Raw genomic sequence first — 18,185 nt, 5'->3', positions numbered from 1 at the left:
CCCTGGGTGAGCACTACCACCGCTTACGCCCCCTCTTTCCCTTAGGGTAGGGATGTCAAACTCAAACACACAGAGGGACAAAATGAAAAACTTGGACAAAGTCGCGGGCCAACCAGTATACAGTATAATGGGTCACACACAGTCCTCCATACAGTATTATGGGCCCCACAAAGTCCTCTATACAGAATAATGGGCATCACATAGTCCTCCATACATTATTATGGGAACCACATAGTCCTCCATACAGAATAATGGCCCCACACAGTGCTCCATACAGAATAATGGCTCAACGTAGGGGTGATGATTCTGGTGTCACGGGCCAAATATAATCACCATGCGGGCCAGATTTGGCCCACGGGCCGGAGATTGCCATGTATGCCTTGGGGTATCACAATATTCTGTGTGCTTCTGTCCCTATCCAGATCTTCCCAATTTCTTTATATTAGCATTTTTAAGACCTAATAAGTGCTGTATTATGAGATATCTTACATTTTCCGACAACCCAAGCATATGTCATCCAGTAACTGACTAGATTTTGCCAATATCTTGGTAACATGTCTTGTTCTTTCCCTATAAGTATAATAATGAGATGGCAATAATGAATTGCTGAATAAGATTTATTATGTAGTAAAAGCAAAGAGATACATTATGCCCATTTCCCAAGCGGACTGTGCATCATCCAGCACAGGCTTTGGTAAAGATGATGATGATGAAATGGTTAAATCTTCAGTTTCTCTTCAGTTGCATTCACTTTCTGTGATACAATTTTGCCATTGACCACTTCTTCCACGATTGTTGTCACTTTCCTGGTTTTACTTGGCTCTTGAGAGAAAGATGAACATTGGTTATGGAAAGCTGTACTGTTTGTGACATTTATTGAGAATATATTGTTAGAAATGGTTCTAGATGTACTTGTTATTGCGTAGGTGCTATAGTGATCTAAGGACCAGCTAGTATAAATGTATTGTAGGCACAAGGTAATGTAAGATGTACAATAGTAGGTACAAGATAATATGTAGGTACCATAAAACTGTAGGTACAAGGTAGTAGTTAGTTTCTCTCACTCTGTAAGTAGAAGTTATTATGTAGCTACTATGGCACTTGTAAGAACATGTTAGTATGTATGCATTATGGCACTGTAGGTACGAAGAGGTATAAAAGGATTATGGTATTAGGTGGTAATTAGGTACTATTGTGCTGTGGATATAAAATAATATGTAGATAGTACACAATTTCTATGACACTGTAGGTATAAAATATTATGCAGATTCTGTGGGAATATTAAGACCCCTTGGCACTGTGTTTGCAGCTGAACACCGTCCCTCCAGCATAGGCTGCAGCTGTTGCTATTAGTCCAATACACTGTTAGTGTGACATGGCATGACGTAATATTGGACTGTAAGGTACAAAGAAGCATGTAGGTGCTATGGCACTGTAGTAATATGTAGGTGTTTCAGCACTATGTATTAATAATGCTGGTAGAAGTCAAGTAGTCTGTACTTACTATAGTAAATGTAGCTATGGGGTGGCATGTTGAAATGACAGATAATTAGTATTTACTAATCACAATGGTTCTGTAGACACTACTTAGTATATACTACCTTTACACTTTAAAGTACATAGATGCAGAGGTCTGTAACGACTAGGTAGATATTGTTGATACAAGCAGATACTAATAGTATAAAGAAAAAATACTTTTCAGCTCTGCCAAGGTTTGGTGTGGTTCCTGGATCCAAAAAATCAGGGAGGGATGCACTGATGGCAGATTCCCACCTGGTTACTGGGTGTAGTAGTACTGTGAATCAAAAGTAGGAAACGGCAATCCCAAAAAGGAGGAATTAAAAAGTCATATTTATTCCAAAATCTTTAAAAACATAGTGAAAAAATGAAGGGAATGGTGAAAAAAAATCACTGGATGACTCTTTTCGAAGTGCAATGGTTCTTAATTCAAGCCTATTCTATTCCCCAAAAGGCTTGAATAGGTTATGATTACGAGCCATTGTGGTTCGAAACGCAACATCCATGTGATTTTACTCACCGTTCCCTTCATTTTTTTACCATATTTTTAATGATTTTGGAGTAAATATAACTTCTTAATTCCTTTTTGCGATTGCTGGATTCCTTCTTTTGATTCATAGTACAAGCAGACACTGTTGTTTTATAGATTATAGGTTGTGTTTTCTAGATACTTTTATACCCTGGACTAGAAAGAATTACGCTGCTATGATACTGTATACATTCAGTAGAAAAGTAATGCTATGTTTCTCTCTCTAATATATTCAGATTATAAACGTACCTTTGGGATGAATTGTGACTTCTTTGCGGCACCATCTGGAAGAGAGGATAAAAAACAGTGTAATGTATCATCCTCGTACTTTGCGAATTTCCTGAGATGTTTTAATAAGAAAAATATCCAATTGTAACCCTGCATTATCCTATGTGTAGCATCTATTATCATACTTACGATTCTCCATCGATTAGTCTGCGGTAAGTCTCAATCTCCATTTCCAAACGAGTCTTGATGTCTAGAAGAAGCTTGTATTCTGCATTCTGTCTTTCCAAATCACCGCGGAGCTGACTCAATTGTTCTTCCAGATTTCCAACATATTCTTGCAGTTGCGACAACTGAGTGTTGTAGCAGCGCTCCGTCTCAGCCAATGAGCACTCCAAGGATTTTTTCTGTTAAAAGTCAACAATGTTGAATTTATCTTTACATTCTGAGTACAATCTACATATCCTCAAAATATTTAAGACTGGTTTCTAAGGAGTTGATTCATAATTACCATGGCAAGTTGGGCCTGTAGCTCAATTTCCAGTTCTTGAAGAGTACGTCTTAGCTCGGTCATTTGGGTCTTGTGGCACTCAATCATCTCGCTGCTGTGTGAGATTTCCTTGTTGAGTTCAGCACTCTAAATCATAAATCAATGACATTAAATCAGAATTAATGTGTCATAGTTTTTGATATTTTTAGCAATTTTGATATAATTTGAACAGTTTGGTTTGCCTGGTCCTTGTTTTGATTATGTGCTTAAAAGGTAACAAATATCTCATGATCAATAAAACATCTTCCCAGTCTTCTCAAAGTCCATCTTGTTGGATGAATATTAATAATTATTTCTCCTATTTTTTTTTTATTGGGGAGAAGGGAATAGGCTACTACCAGTGACCCAAGTCCCCTAAAGGAACAATGATCCTACTCAATTTTCCAATTCTGCCATTGTGGGGCAATTTGGAGACCCCAATATTCTGTTTGGGACTAAAATTATAACTTCAGAAAACTTATATGTATTGTGTTTTATCAATTTTTGACTTCACACAATTTTATATGAAAAAACATCTTGGGAAATCTCTTCTGCAATATTAAGCCCTTCTGCTGAAAATTGAGCTCAACATCTTCCCATATTGGGAGGCACCAAACATTATATCATGTGGAGGAATTGTACTCTCTCTGGAGAAAGCTAACCACTAACCAAAGCATTTGGACTCAGAACAGCAATCAGGATGAATAAATCATTATGACACACAGGAACTTTAACTTGATGAGACTAGTCAAGGAACATAATAATTCAGTTGTCATTAGAAGTCTGCTCAACATAGTCTCACCTTTTCATTAAACCATTCTGCAGCCTTCTGCCTGTTCTGCTCAGCAATTTCTTCATACTGAGACCTCATATCATTCAGAAGTTTGGTTAAGTCCACTCCTGGTGCAGCATTCAATTCCACGTTAATATCGGCCTTTTCTCCCTTAAGGGCGTTCATTTCCTTTCAAACATTGAAAAAAGTCATATGCAAGGTCGATTCCCCAAAGAGCTTCAGATAAAGATCATTAAGACTTAGCTATATATGCGTAATACAGTACTATTATGTCTAAAGGTATCTTCAAAGGTTGGGAACAAAGAACATGATCCTTGTCATAAATAAGGCAAAATTATCAAGAAATGTCAAAACAAAGAAGTACAAAGACGACTGAATACCGCTTCATGGTTCCTCTTCAGACATTCAATTTCTTCTTTCAAGCTCTCAAGCTGTGGTTGAAGAGCGGATCTGGCAAAACTAAGCTCATCCAACACTCTACGGAGACCACAAATGTCCGATTCCACACTTTGGTACAGACAAAGTTCATTCTCATACCTGAAATCAGATAATACATGAGAGTTGTTAATAGTTGTACTTTGTAGCATTAGGTATCTATATTGTTGAATTTCTTAGATTTATTATGTCCACATTGAATATACACCCAGATTTGGGCTTATAATGAATATGCTGGATCTTTTTTCCACAGGCCTGATCCCCAACCTTACTTACTCTGAAAGCCACATTTAGCTTTTAAGAGAGAATCATGATCCACATCCAGTTTCATTCATGATCAGTTTCATTCAGCTCCTGCCTCCCTCCCCACAATAGTGATACCCAGAGCCCCTAATACTGGTATAATGACACCCAAAGCTTCCCCATGAAAATCACACAGAGGCAGTATGCTTACATTCAGGGGTTCCCACCTTGCGCTAGGTATTTTCCCATCAGGCACTCCCACCACGCTATCACATCCAGCTTCAAGCAACCTTCTAACTGGCAGTATCCTATCTCGAGCTTACCATATTTAACTCTCCAACCTGAAGTATATTCGCATCCAGATCTGCTCTTTTGTGAGGAGCTACTCATAAATGTCACCATCTGGAGACCTGCTCTTCATAACTTTTTGTTAGACCTGGAGCTAAGGCACCAAGCTGGCACACAGCCGCAAGCCACACATCATGGACCTGCGAGCCACATGTGGGCTCCCGAGACACAGGTTGGGGACCCCTGGCTTACTACATCAGAAAACATAGGTGTGGATAATCACCTTAAACTCATAGAAAGTAGATGCAACCATGTGGTAAGGGGCGTGATGGTGTCATCTAGCATTAAAAGGTGGTCCCATTTCAATGTTTGCTTTGGATTTCCCTATTATTTAGGTCTCTTTTATTGCTTAATAGGATGGATTATTAATTATTAAGTAATTAAGTATAGATAGTACTGACCTTCCTTTGATCCAGTGCCTGCTCACGGACGCTGCTCTGATGTCTGTGTTTTGGCTGCAGCCAGTCACTGAACTCAGTGGCTCTGCTGTGGTTGTCGACACGAGCCACTGAGCTCAATGATTGGCTGCAGCCGTGGTGTATACAGTAGTCGTGACATCACTACTGCAACCAAAACTCAGTCACTGGAGCAGCAGTAGGGAGCACTGGTTGACCCGAGGGAGGGTGAGTTCTATCTCTTTTTGTTTTATTTTTTTTTACTACTATTTGGTTGCTTGGATCCACTTTTCTAAATGTGATAAACCATTTAAAGAAAATGTATCATTCAGACAATGACTTATTTTTAAAATCAGATTTATAAGTTAATTCATATCATGTTCTGTATTAAAACATAAAATTAGTAATCTTTCAATTTTCACACTGGCCACTGGGGCTATTTTAGAATCATTCTTCCTGTCCTTTCAAGAAGAGTTTTCAGCAATTTCATTATCATCACAGGCAGGATTGCAATGACAGATAACACCTTTATACACAGCTGTTAACACATAATCCACCATTCGCAATAGGTGATGTAACAGCTGACCCTGCTCCCTTCCCTTCAAAAAAAACCTTTGTACACGAATATCACTTTGCTCTAGGTACCTTCTTTGGTTCTTTGGTCAGACTGGCTCACCAGAGTTCCAAAAACAGATACGGAAAGATTCAGCACCAAGTCAATTTATATGTAATCTGCAGAAACCATTTTCACTTACTTCATTTTGAAGTCTTCTGCAGCCAATTTGGCATTGTCGATTTGCAGGACTAGTTTTGCATTTGCAGAACTTTCAGCTAAGATCTGGAATTCAGATAAAAAACATTTTAGTATAGTGACATAGCATATGACACCGTGTGCATCTAGTTTGCTATTTTCTCTAGCTACAAAGATTTGCAAGACAAGTGAGGCATGACTCATCGCTGGGGTCGCCGTGGTGGCTGATGGGTTGTAGGCGGGGTTATTCCCCTGCGCCACACCCGGCATCCACTGCGCGCTTTCCCAATGAATGGGGAGAGGCAGAGCGCTCGGTGGATGCCGAGTGTGACGCAGGGGAATAACCCCGCCCACAACCCAGCAGACACCCGTGGAACGCAGGAGAGGGACCCTCGGCTGCAGCCTGGACTTGTCGTGACATCAGCGGATGTCAGCGCCGGCTGCAGCCGGGGGTCACGTGATGCCTGTGAGCGGCCAGTGATAGTTCCGCTCACAGGCATTATCTGCAACACAAGGTATTTACAGAGATACTTATGCCCACATGCTGAATACATTGGGCAACTTAAAAAAAAGTACCAGACAACCCCTTTAAACACAAAATTACTACATCCAATCTGCTAATTCCACCCAGAAACTCATGAAATCTAATTGTAGGAACAAATCAGATAGTATTATTGATCAAAACCCTATAAAGAGTAAAGTGATCCATAACTTTAATACTAGGTATATTTTATGTCTCAGCCCAAGGCCATGCACATGATATTGACTTTATTCTTCATAGGGAAATTTGGAGGGACTCAGTTCTCTCCAAGATCTTTTCATTCATTTGTTTAAACAAATCACAATGTCAGTAGAATTGGGTTGTAGTAAACCTTGGTTAATTGGGTAGTCTCACAAGGACTACTTTTTTGCCTTTGTCCAATTATTGCATGTAGACTTCATAAAGTCAGATCCACCACTCGCTACTCTACTGTAAAGTGGAGAGGAAGGCAGTCTTAATTGCCTTGAAAAGTGTAACAATGTGACAATCTCTTTTAAGAGAATCTGTCACCATGCTTTTGCTACCCATCTGAAAGCACCATTATGTCAGGACAGACTCCGATTCCAGCGATATTGTTCTTACTAGTTTTGATAAAATCCCTTCTGCAGTTCTAGCAGTTCTCTGAATGCTGAGCTCTATATAACCCCACTCACACCACTGATTGACAGCTTTCTGTGTACACTGTGTATAGGCAGAAAGCTTCTAATCATTGATGGGGGCGAGATTATACAGAGCTCATGAATATAGAGGACTACTGTATATGGCAACAGGTTTACTGGTCCTCTAGTGATAATCTCCTGATAAAACAGTTAATTTATCAAAACTACAACAAGCAGCCCAGTAAGTGTCACATTGCTGGAATCAGGGTCTATGCTACTCTCAGTATAGATGGAAAAGAAACACTGGTAACAGATTCCCTTTAAGTAAGACCTTTATTCTTACCCAAACTACTTGCATGGACATAGTATGTTTATAGAGACATGATCAAGTTAAATCTGTAAAGTCTTCAAAAATTACAAAAAATAAATTACTTTGGTTACTTCTGAAGCATATTACATGTGAAGCTATCTCATTATAAAATGAGTGATAGGGCCTGGAGTTAATTTGCTACTCAGAGATTGTAGACATCATAATCGATGATGTGAGTAGCAGAAGATCAATGTAATTTCCTGGACATTGTAAGAAATGCCAGTGGAATAACTGTGTATTGATACTATCCCCATCTCTTAAGCATAAGTGTTCTCTAATCCAAAGATCTACAGTCATTCAAAGGAGAGGCCCAAAATCTGTTTTCATGGATCTTTCATTGGCAGATAATTATTGCTCATTTGTCCAGAAGAGTTATTACATGGTATATAAAGCCAGAAAATAAAGGTAGTGCCAACCCTGTTTAGTTTTGCCAATGTACAATGAAATTGTTGAGAACTAAGTACCATTCATTATTCACCCACCTTGCATTTCAGCTCCTCAATGATACGGAAGTAAGGACTATAGTCCTCTACTTTTGGCTGGTGTTTAATGTACCACTCCTTGATCTTTGCTTCAAGGTCAGCGTTGGCATCTTCCAGTTCTTTGACTTTGTCCAGGTAGGAAGCCAGTCGAATGTTGAGGTTTTGCATGGTCTCCTTTTCTCCTCCATGCAGAAGGCCATCATTTGAGCTATGACTTCCAACTGAAAAGTGTTCAGATCCCAAAGCCAAGTCTCCAGCCAGGCTGCTGACCCTGTGACTACTGACACTGCTGCAAGACGATCTTACGGATCCACTTTTCCAGTGACAAGACATGTTGAAAGCTCTTCAGTCTTCAAAGATCTAGTAGGAAGTTATCAGTGGATCATACAACACTACTCAACCTGAAGATATTTATACAGAACTGCTGAGGTGGGTGTAATGTCATCTTAACTTTATATTATACAATAAAACATAATGTAAAGCCTGGTTGGATTATTACAAATTTCACATAAAATACACATCTATTTTTTATATAAAATTAATTTTTATTGTAACAGGGGAGATTTTGGGTGCTGACAAACAGCCGACAATTACTAAGGTAAATAATAATTATAACGTGTGATTTTATATGGCAGCTTTCTAATTATGTGTGTAACTGATATTTTAAGGATTATTATCATCATTGTGAAGACGCTTGACTTATCCTGCATTATAATGACATACAGATTCCTGGATTTTTATGTTTTTCAGTTTAGTAATACATATGAGCATATAGTGCAGGTGTCTACCTTGGGGCATGTGTCAGCTATGGAGCCCCTAGAGATAAGCATTCAAGAATAGGTTGGCAACATCCGTATACTTACGGGTGGTGAATAACTGCACTGGGATCTCTTCTTTATTCGTCCTTTAAACTTGTGGTCTACATTGGTCCTACAGTATGTGAAATTGACTAAATAATCGAGGAAAGGAGTTGTGGACAGAAAAGCACCAAGTCCTCTTTTCATATGTGGTAACTAGCTCCAGAAGTAACTAGTTCCAGAAGAAGCCTCATTTTAGGCCGTGTTCACACAAAAGCATTTACAATGCATTTTTTGTCATGATTTAAAAAAAAAAACGCAGTTACAGCACTGCGTTTTTACTGCATTTTTGAAAAATCGGGGCAAAAAACACATCAGGAACTTATCGTGTAAACAATGTCTCACGCTTTATTATGGGTACCTTTACCTCTATGGTTGGATGGTATGGTTTACCTCTCTGGTTGTTAGGTATTTCAGTTAAATAAAATGCTTAGTGCTTCAAATGCCTTATGGAGGCAAGGCTAGGCTAAAAGTTAGGCTATGGTTTTTTACTCACTTCAAGTATTTCCATAGCTTTTACCATATATGCTTTATTTTAAACTCTAAGTATATAGAACTCTTTATTCCATTTTTTTATGTTTTTTAAAAACTTTTTTTTTTTAGTACTAATGCCCTCCTGTTTGTAAGATGACAAACCCCTTACGTCTCATCACTCGTGTAAAATAATTAATGGTTTCTTTTATTACATTTCATATACTGTGTTGTACTCAGTCCCACCTTGTTTGTATGTAGTCTAACAGGTATGCATGCCATTGTATTGTAGTATTAAGTTGTCACCACCTGATCTCTACATAGATCAGAGGACATATATAGAGCTGTTGTCCAGGGAGTAAAACAGACTGTGGCTGAAGCATCTTGGCATGCAGAGATTGTCTGTACTGAAGGAAGACAAAAACTAAGCTGGAGGCATGGAAAGGTCTTTAGTAAATGTCCTGATAAAGTCAGAACCACAGAGGAACCTGCAATGGATGCTGTAGCTGCTGAGTAACATGTTAATCATGAAGCTAGTTACATAGTATGTTTCGAAAAGTTCACATATCCATCAAGTATCCTTGCAAGGCACACTAGGTGAGAGACAAGGTGATGGTGCAGGAGCATATCAACTATGAAAACTTGCTGCGGTGTGAGTGACCTTCTTACAATGTTGGTGGGCTTCAGAACTTGGCAGCTTTGTGATACCTTCCACTTAGAGTGAGGGTTGGTGCTGAACCCATAAAACAGCACTGTTGTGTAGCACAAATAGCTATGATCATGAAAGGAACTGTTTTACCACCAGCAAGAGAGATGTTGGATGTGACTGGAAAACCTGTTATAGCCAGTTGTAACAGGCCTCAGCTTGTTCATGGAGGTCATGTCTGTGAACTGTAAACCAGAGAAGGCTTGTTCACTTGGAATTCATTGGTGGACACGAGGCCAGAGCAGATCATTCATTGAAGGAGAAGTAGTGGGCTGGAGACAAAGGATGCGTCATCCTGGGCGGTTGGCTTTGGGAAGGCTGCTATAGAGATATGTCATCATGGAGGGACCCATGGGGGGGGGAATGGTGCTGAATTCATACCTAGGGGAGACTAGAAAGGAGCTGCAGGGTAGGCTTGGTTACCTGGTGAACGCAGATGTGGCTTGGTTAGTTCAGCTGTGATGTGGGCATTAATAGAAGCATATACCTTGAAGGTATAGTCTGGGTTAAGAGAAGTTGGTCCATGAGAGCAGCTCAGGGTTATGAGGAATATCCACTTGGGTTCTTATGGAAATTGTATAACAAATTTACGGCTGTGAGTTAACAGTAGAATGGAGTGAAGCCCTATTCAATTATCTGGGACACCAGAGAAAGAAACTTTTACATGTCATTCTGTTCAATGTGTGTCTAGGCTTATTGTCAACTGAATGAGTGATTGGGAAGAGGGGTCAGAAGTGGAAGGGCTCTTATGATGAGGGCTAAAATTCAGTGACCCTCCTCCTGTCTAAGTACATGTTATGGGACTGTGTGATGTTAAGAGTTGTCAGCGTGAGTTAAGTTACATGAAGTGAAAATACCGTAGTTTGGTGTGGAAAAATTGTATAAGTCTTAGGTTCCAGACATTAGCCTACAAGTGTCCTTGCCAACTCAAGTGACTTCTGACTGCTATGTTTGTTGTGCCCTCTTATTGTGAACCGTAATTGTGAACTATTGTGCCCCTATAAAGTATAAAGATAATTAAAGATGACTGTTCTAGCCCATTATTTATAGAGGATACCACTCAAACTACACATTACACTTTCTTGACATGCTAGGAAGTTTGGACTTAGTCTTTCTTCATATTAGTATTTTACTGTCAGTGAGATACATCAGCGATGAAGGCACCGAAGGACAGTCAGACAACAGCAATAGGTCAGAATCAGATGGTCAAAAGAGACTGAGTTCTGGAGATCACAGTAGCATCTAATGATCAGATCACCTTATCCTCAGTGGACAATTTTTTTCAAAAAGGGCATGTCCAAAATGAGTAACCCTTCAAAATTGCCAGTAGATCACCCCTGCTTGATGTGTACATGTTGATCCAGCCTACAGGTGATAAGTGCCGGTGCACAGGCAAAGCTGGTGAGGCTCCAGATGTACTTGATAAAGTCCAATGATGGTTTGAAGCCCAGCACATGGTCGTTTAACATCCAATAATTTTGTTATTTAAATCTATAAAAATATAGAACATACATAAGAGTTTTCTGATGTGTTTCAAGTAGATCTGACATTTAATCGTAGATATAAAAATCTTTAAAAGTCTTAAACATGGTTTAAGGTATCACCTGTGAATCTTTAACCCATTAAGTTCTGAGTAATTTAGGATTTAACCCATTAGAATACCATATGGTTTAATTGGTTTGGTTACTTGTATGTACTAATTAACATTACAAAAAGATTACACACATAATTAAAAAAAAGTGAAATATGTTGGGTTTCTATAAAGTGGAACAGAAGCAAATGAATATTGTAAAGGGAAGTGTCCTAGGTTGTACATGTATATGTATATATGTATCTGCATGCTAGCCATGCTTGCAGATAAGTATACATGTATATATTGGCTTCACATCTCCCTATGTGTTTCAGTCTGTTTGCTGCTGCTGGGGGAGGATCAACAGAATGTCCAGCCATGTACTAAAACAGGTTTGGCTGGACATGAACAAAGACCTTAGCCAGTGGGCGGGGAATAATACCTCATTTCCTGTGCTGGACTTAAAACCCCAGAGGCCACATGTGCTAGGCCCCTTTTTTTGGACTCTTGGAGACGATGGACACAACACATGGCTGAGTATCTCTCTTCCCCTGTAACTCTTTACTTACTAGTCCTACATACCCTGTACTAACCCTCCTAGATATTGATATCCTTGTATCTGTATACTGTATATATAGGGAAAGTTAATATAGTTGGGTGGGTCGCATGAGTGATTAGGAAACATGGGTGGAAAATAGGTAATTGGGAATTGTATATTGTTATTATTATTGTGTACTGTGTTAGTGGGATAAATAGTAGTATATTAACTGTAGACTTTTGTGTAATAAATACCTTTTATTTGCACACGGTTTTGTCTCAGTTGGTATATAGTATAAGGCACAGATAACGTTAGTGGATATTAATTATTAATAGTCAAGTTTGATGTTAATAGTTAATATTGGACCTCAATAGAGGTAGAGAGTTCCCCATTAATAACTGATATTTTTGGAGGAAACCTCGTCCTTTTACAATGGCGAGCCAGCCAGGAGAACCCAATCTTTTGTTTTCTTTTGAACTCGCCCTTTAACAAATATCATATATTAAATATGTATATACTGTATTTTATATAGTCAATATCAAAATAAGACATGACTGAATTTAACATTAAATTAAAATATTAGGTTTTCTCAGATAAACTGCAACATGTGAATAGATACATAGCATGCGCGATGTAATCTTTGCATGGATTTGGTAGAAATGAAAACATAATACAATTTAGTTGTGCAAACCCAATGTTTCTATTTCTACCAATTCCATAGCAAACCTAATATTTTCAATAATGACTATAAATAACTCTTACTATTGACCATTTTGATATACATATTTAATATATGATTCATTCTCTCCTTTTCCATTCTACAGAAATCAAACATATGTCACTTTTTTTGTAATTATATGTGTGTAATCATTTTGTAATGTGAATTACAAATAGGTAAGCAAGAACTTAAACCTTACAGTATTCTAATGGGTTAAATCCTAAATTACCGAGTACTTTAATGGGTTAAAGATTCACCGGTGATACTTGTTTCATAACCGTGTTGAAGACTTTTAAAGATTTGTTTGTCAGTTTTTTTCATATCTACGATTAAGAGTCAGATCAGCTCGAAATGCGTCAGAAACTGTTTGATACATTCTATGTTTGAATGGATTTACAATAAAGATTATTGGATTTTAAACCACCGTGTGCTGGACTTCAAACTATTATTGGACTTCAAAATAGCCCTTTTATGCGTATGATTTTCACCTGCTGATGTAAGAAAGTAGTATTAATGTGTGCCAAAATGAAAAACTTGCTGAGTAAGCTGTGAGAATTAAACTCTTATATGTGTTTTACTGGCTCCTTGTTAAATTAAGTGTCATTAATCTTTAATTGACATCATTTAGGCACCTAATAAAATACTTCATTCTCAATTATACACTTTTTTAGGTTTTTTACTTAAAGGGGTTTTCCACAATTTAATTTTATGTCCTCAATTACTGTTAAAAGAACAAACACAGATGTATTAATCCTCCCAGGGTCCAATACTAGCTCTACATCACTGCTTCGTCATTGTTTACTGGCTGTAGTGCACTTTACCTTTGCCAATGTTGATGGCACGAGCCACTGAGCTCAGTGATTGGCTGCAGCGGTGAGCTTTAGTTGGAAACAAGACCGGAGCAATAGCAGATAAAGTCGGTGCTGTACCCAGGAAGGGTGAATGCCTTCTGTCTTTGTTGTTTTAGAGGTTTAAGTGGATATGGTAGCATAAAACTACATTGTAGAATACCCCATTACTATGTGATACAGAATTCATGCCTAACACTGATATTTACCATTACTTCACACTTCCTCCATGTTGATTACCCTATTCACATATTTTATAGCATAGTGACCATAGCTACATCCATACCCTGGGTGAAGAACACTTTATTATTCTATCTCACATACTGTAGAGACTGAATGGACATCTCATTAGTTTCCTTTTTCCTAGTAGAGCATATGGATTGCCTATCATAGAGCAAACATAAGCTAACAGGTAATACAGACCCCGACTGTCAATGTATTACAATGTATGGTCAGTTACAACTTGTTTGGCAACATCATACTTCATCAGGGGTTTCTGAATCTGGACTTTAGGTAATCAGAAGATCACTGCTGGCTGCTTATTTTGAAAAAAAGTCTTGATCCGAGAACGCTTTCAGGCTTAAAGGAAACCTAATCTTTATATGTATCTCTTTTCAGTGATATTTTTAAAGGAAACCTATCCCGTTGTACATGCAGTCCTTTAGCTGAAGTGCTGAAACCCCCACAGATCTTGAGAACAGGGTCCTATGTTCCCTTTTGTATGGAGCTGTGGTCACGCATACACACTATCAAACGATTTAATGTGAATGATATTGTTAGAGATGCACTGTATGTCAATATGATGATCAGTCTTAAAGACATTGAATGATATAGTAGTGCAACAATCCATTCATATCCAGGAAACACATTTCCATGTGGGAGTGCTATCTGTGGGTTACCCAGCAATCATTTGTCCTCAGGATAGGTGATTTTTTTTCTCTATGGCCAACACATTTAACTTTAATCACATTGTGTTCAGCATGATAGACAAAAAATGCTATAGTCATAGAAGCCCTATAAAGAACAGGCGCAACCATGTAGATGCTGTAGCATTACTGGTTTGAGGAGGATAGGGTACAGGGGAACAAGGTTGACAAGCTATTAAAGTTGAGGAAAGTAGGGAGATAAGAATTGAGTCAGGATTGGATGAGTTGCAGAAGGGAATGTATGGAAGTTTATTGTAAGATAAAGGCGATAGTAAATGGATCTCTTGAAGTCCAGGAGCATCAGACAGTCTCCTCTGCCTCAGCTGTAGGTGAGAGCTTTCTGTGGAGTTGGCCACGTTGTGGCAGCTCGCAAAGAAGAAGGTCTTAGTAGACAATTATTGGCAAAGTTTAGGTAAAGCAACTACAGATGAGCAAATCTTTTGAAATACATTATAAACTATGTAACTATGTAACATGAAATACAAATATTTCAGCTTTGTGAAATATAAAAAAAAACAAAAAATTTGCCACTTATCACAAGTGCTGAAAAGACTCCAATTGACCCAGATAAGCAGTGTATAACACTGTGAGGTCTCCTAGGATTGCATTGAACCCCTTTCAAGCTCTTTAATGCAAACATAGCCTTAGTAATGTCCAAGTAACCACAACATACAGTATATGGCTTGGGGTCAACAGATGGTAACTGATGGTAACCATGAGAATGTTAAATAAAACACTGCACTGAAAGACTTATTTAAAAGACATTTTAAAATGTAAAAATAGTTAAATGATCTCTTTTGGGGGAATTTGGCTACTGTGACAATATTTATACAGAGTATAAGTTTTGAGAGTAGTAAGAGGTATGTGGCGGAAACAAGCTGGACTCTTGCTTTGTTTGATGTAAGACTGATTTTTTACTTCTACTACCAGTATGAATAAAACACTGAGCTTCAACTGAAAACCTGCATGTGCCTTTTTTTTACTGCGTCCCTGCCATTGCCTACCAGAGCGAATTCCCACACTGTCCATAGTTGCTGCTCCACATGTCTACGGTGCAGTGCACTTTTGATAAATATCTGACAATGCAATGGATAAGGAATATGACAAGCAAAATTTGTGGATGATGATGATGATGATGACACCAACCAGGTACTACTTGAGGATGTAGCCTGACTACCAGAAAGCCAAGCGGAAAGAGAAGGGATAGGAGAACAGATTAAGCCTTGCTCATATTGCTGGTCAGCTTCCTTTTCCCAAATGAGCAGTTGATGTTGTTTCATGTGCTGATGGAGAGCTGTAGTTTTTACACTATTCAAGCCAGTATGTCCACACCTTATTTTGCTCCTGCATGGCCTGCACATTGCAACAGATTCGTCAGGCATCTCCATGACCAATGCTTTCAGTTGCTACCTGCGGTAGAGCATTAGCCTAAACATCGGCTTCGCTTTTTATCGCCTACACCAACACCTTGCTCTTTTCATGGCATCACCTCCTTGTCACCACAGTCTTATTCCCAGTTTTTTTCCACCACACAATCATTATCCCTGACTCGGCTGACACTGAGTCTTGAGGGAAATGTTTTGAACTCCTTGCCTCCCACTTGCTTCTAACCTCAAGATTTACCCTGAATCAGAGTGCCACTAACACCTCTGCTGCCACTGCCAGTGACCCTACCAACATGGCAGACAGGGCCCCCAACACAGTTAGGCATTTTGATCATGTCCTCTATCTCCTCTGGCCCTATGTCATGCTTGTAGAACAGCTGTCTGTTCATCTCATCCAACAAATAAAATGGAAGAAATTGTTGCTAAATATCTTCCTTAGCTCCCCAAGTGCAATGGCTTAGGGGCCTCATGGGTAGAAATGTAATTGATGCAATGTAAAATATTTATTGTCAAGGTGGCAAAGGAGGAGGACTGTGCAGAAAAGGAACTCAATCTGATGGAGTCACTGTCAGAGGTAACATCCTGCTGTGAGACAAGTGATGGGCCATATATTCCAAAATGCTCTTCCAATTCCTGTCACAAGTGTGTCAGGTGTAATAGACAGTCGCTCTGCATCTGGCTGTATAAGGTCTGCGCTTGGCATTACAGACACCTTCTTAATCCTTCTTCCTTTAAGACCCAGCGGCAACCTCCCTCCTGTTGCTGATTGACATAATCCTGCCTGGGAGTTAAGAACACTCAGTTTTCTCCAGGGAATCGCCGGTGATACTTCTATGTACCTTTGTGCAGGCTTGGAGCACTAGCAGTCGACTAGCTTCTTCTCTGGTGCCCTTGGAGGACAGTTGGCGTTACTTCTCTGGTGTCTGCTCAAGCTAAGTTTATCCCCTTTGTTTGTCTACCTTGTTGTCTTTAGTTTATAGGGGGCTGTCCATTCTATTACTCTTATCACAGAGCATAAGAACCTGTCATATTTTCAGTTGGCTAAACATCTGAACCCTAGGCAACCTAGGTGGTCCCTGTTTTTATTAGGTTCAATTTTGTTGTCACTTTCCGTCCAGGGGTCAAAAATGTCAAGGCTGATGCTTTGTCCCGGAGCTTCCCTGGTGGTGGTAATCAAGAGAATCCTGCCCCGATTTTGCAGAAGGGGGTAGTCATTTCAGCATTGCACCCTGAACTGGAGGGTGAAGTGTTGGAGGCTCAGGGGACGCCCCTGCCTCTTGCCCTTTGTGAAGAAACGGCACCAGGGGACCCCACAGAGTCCTCTATTGCCTCTTCTACTGGTGGATCCACACCCAGCCACCTGCCTGACATCACACTACACTAGACGGAGCACGTTATACGGATCTACCTTTTGCACCAACGTGACATTCCGCACATCCCTTAAGGACATGTAAGGTCAGATTGGTACAGTTCTACACTGTCACGTCCTGTCCACACAGGTAAAGAGAGGCACCAGGGAGTGAGAAAAGGTGGTCCACGAAGACACTGACGAGGACCCCACACTGACTCACACCCCTGACAGGCTGAGAGGCTCTTTCACTATTTCAGTGAAGCAGAGCCTTGTCGGCCTGGATAGAGCTGCCACCAGTTCCTATTTGATATAAAAGTCTTATATCGGGCTAGAAACTAGCCCGGTAGCATGTTCATTGGACCAAACAACAGATGTAAGGTTTGGGGGTCGAGATAAAAGAACATCCCAAGAATAAATTATATATTTAATCACCATAAGGGCTCACTAAACAATCTACTATATACATAAGGGTTACATATACAATGGCCAGTGTTACAAATACAAAAGCATGGTACAACAAGTAAGCAGAACTTAAAAGTCAGTTACCAGTTTAGATGGAAAGCCTGGCTCGGGGATTGGGCCGCCACATGGGGGAGGTTGTGGGCTCTGCTTGGTTGCTGGACTTCTCCCACACATCTTGACGTCACGAGCTCCCCTAGGAAAGGACAGGTGGGAGGAGACCTGCAGGGGTTTTTAAACTCTCTGGGTTCCTCCCCCTCCTCAAGCCTAAGTCTCCACCCCTGTTCCCACTTAGCTAAGAGTCTCCAAAACTAAAATGGGCTATACCTCCTTACTGGATGGTCCCAGGGAACCGGTTCTGGTGTCAACGGACCCCGCTGGGCCCCTGCTACGTGTGGAGACTAAACACAGCAGCCCTAGGGGCTTCTGAAAGGCTGTGCTGCATATCTCCCTATACTTGCTAGCTGGGCGGTGGAGAAAGGGCTGGTGGGATTCTTCCTTACTTTCAGTTTCCAAAAATCTATCTTGTGTATCACTCGGATATATCGTTTTCCCATAACTACTGTTGAATTATGTTTCTTGAACAAAAAGAGCACAT

The 18,185-nt window shown here is 39.7% G+C and overlaps 1 protein-coding gene across 1 annotated transcript; it reads right to left on the bottom strand.

Moving 5' to 3' along the window:
• Positions 1 to 718: 718 nt before the first annotated feature.
• Positions 719 to 8,091, bottom strand: LOC141270998 (keratin, type I cytoskeletal 17-like). Its single transcript, XM_073681098.1, has 8 exons — positions 7,759 to 8,091; positions 5,771 to 5,853; positions 3,975 to 4,131; positions 3,604 to 3,762; positions 2,784 to 2,909; positions 2,465 to 2,679; positions 2,297 to 2,331; positions 719 to 822 (listed from the first exon to the last, which is right to left on the bottom strand). The coding sequence occupies exons 1-8, from the start codon at positions 8,089 to 8,091 to the stop codon at positions 719 to 721; spliced, it is 1,212 nt and encodes a 403-aa protein (XP_073537199.1).
• Between the last annotated feature and the right edge of the window lie 10,094 nt (positions 8,092 to 18,185).

Source organism: Phyllobates terribilis, unplaced genomic scaffold (assembly GCF_046119375.1).
Source record: "Phyllobates terribilis strain yellow unplaced genomic scaffold, ASM4611937v1 Scaffold_5__5_contigs__length_657084704, whole genome shotgun sequence".
NCBI classification, from domain to species: domain Eukaryota; kingdom Metazoa; phylum Chordata; class Amphibia; order Anura; family Dendrobatidae; genus Phyllobates; species Phyllobates terribilis.
Note: the sequence above shows the minus strand (reverse complement) of the source record. Positions and strands in the feature narration are given on the sequence as shown.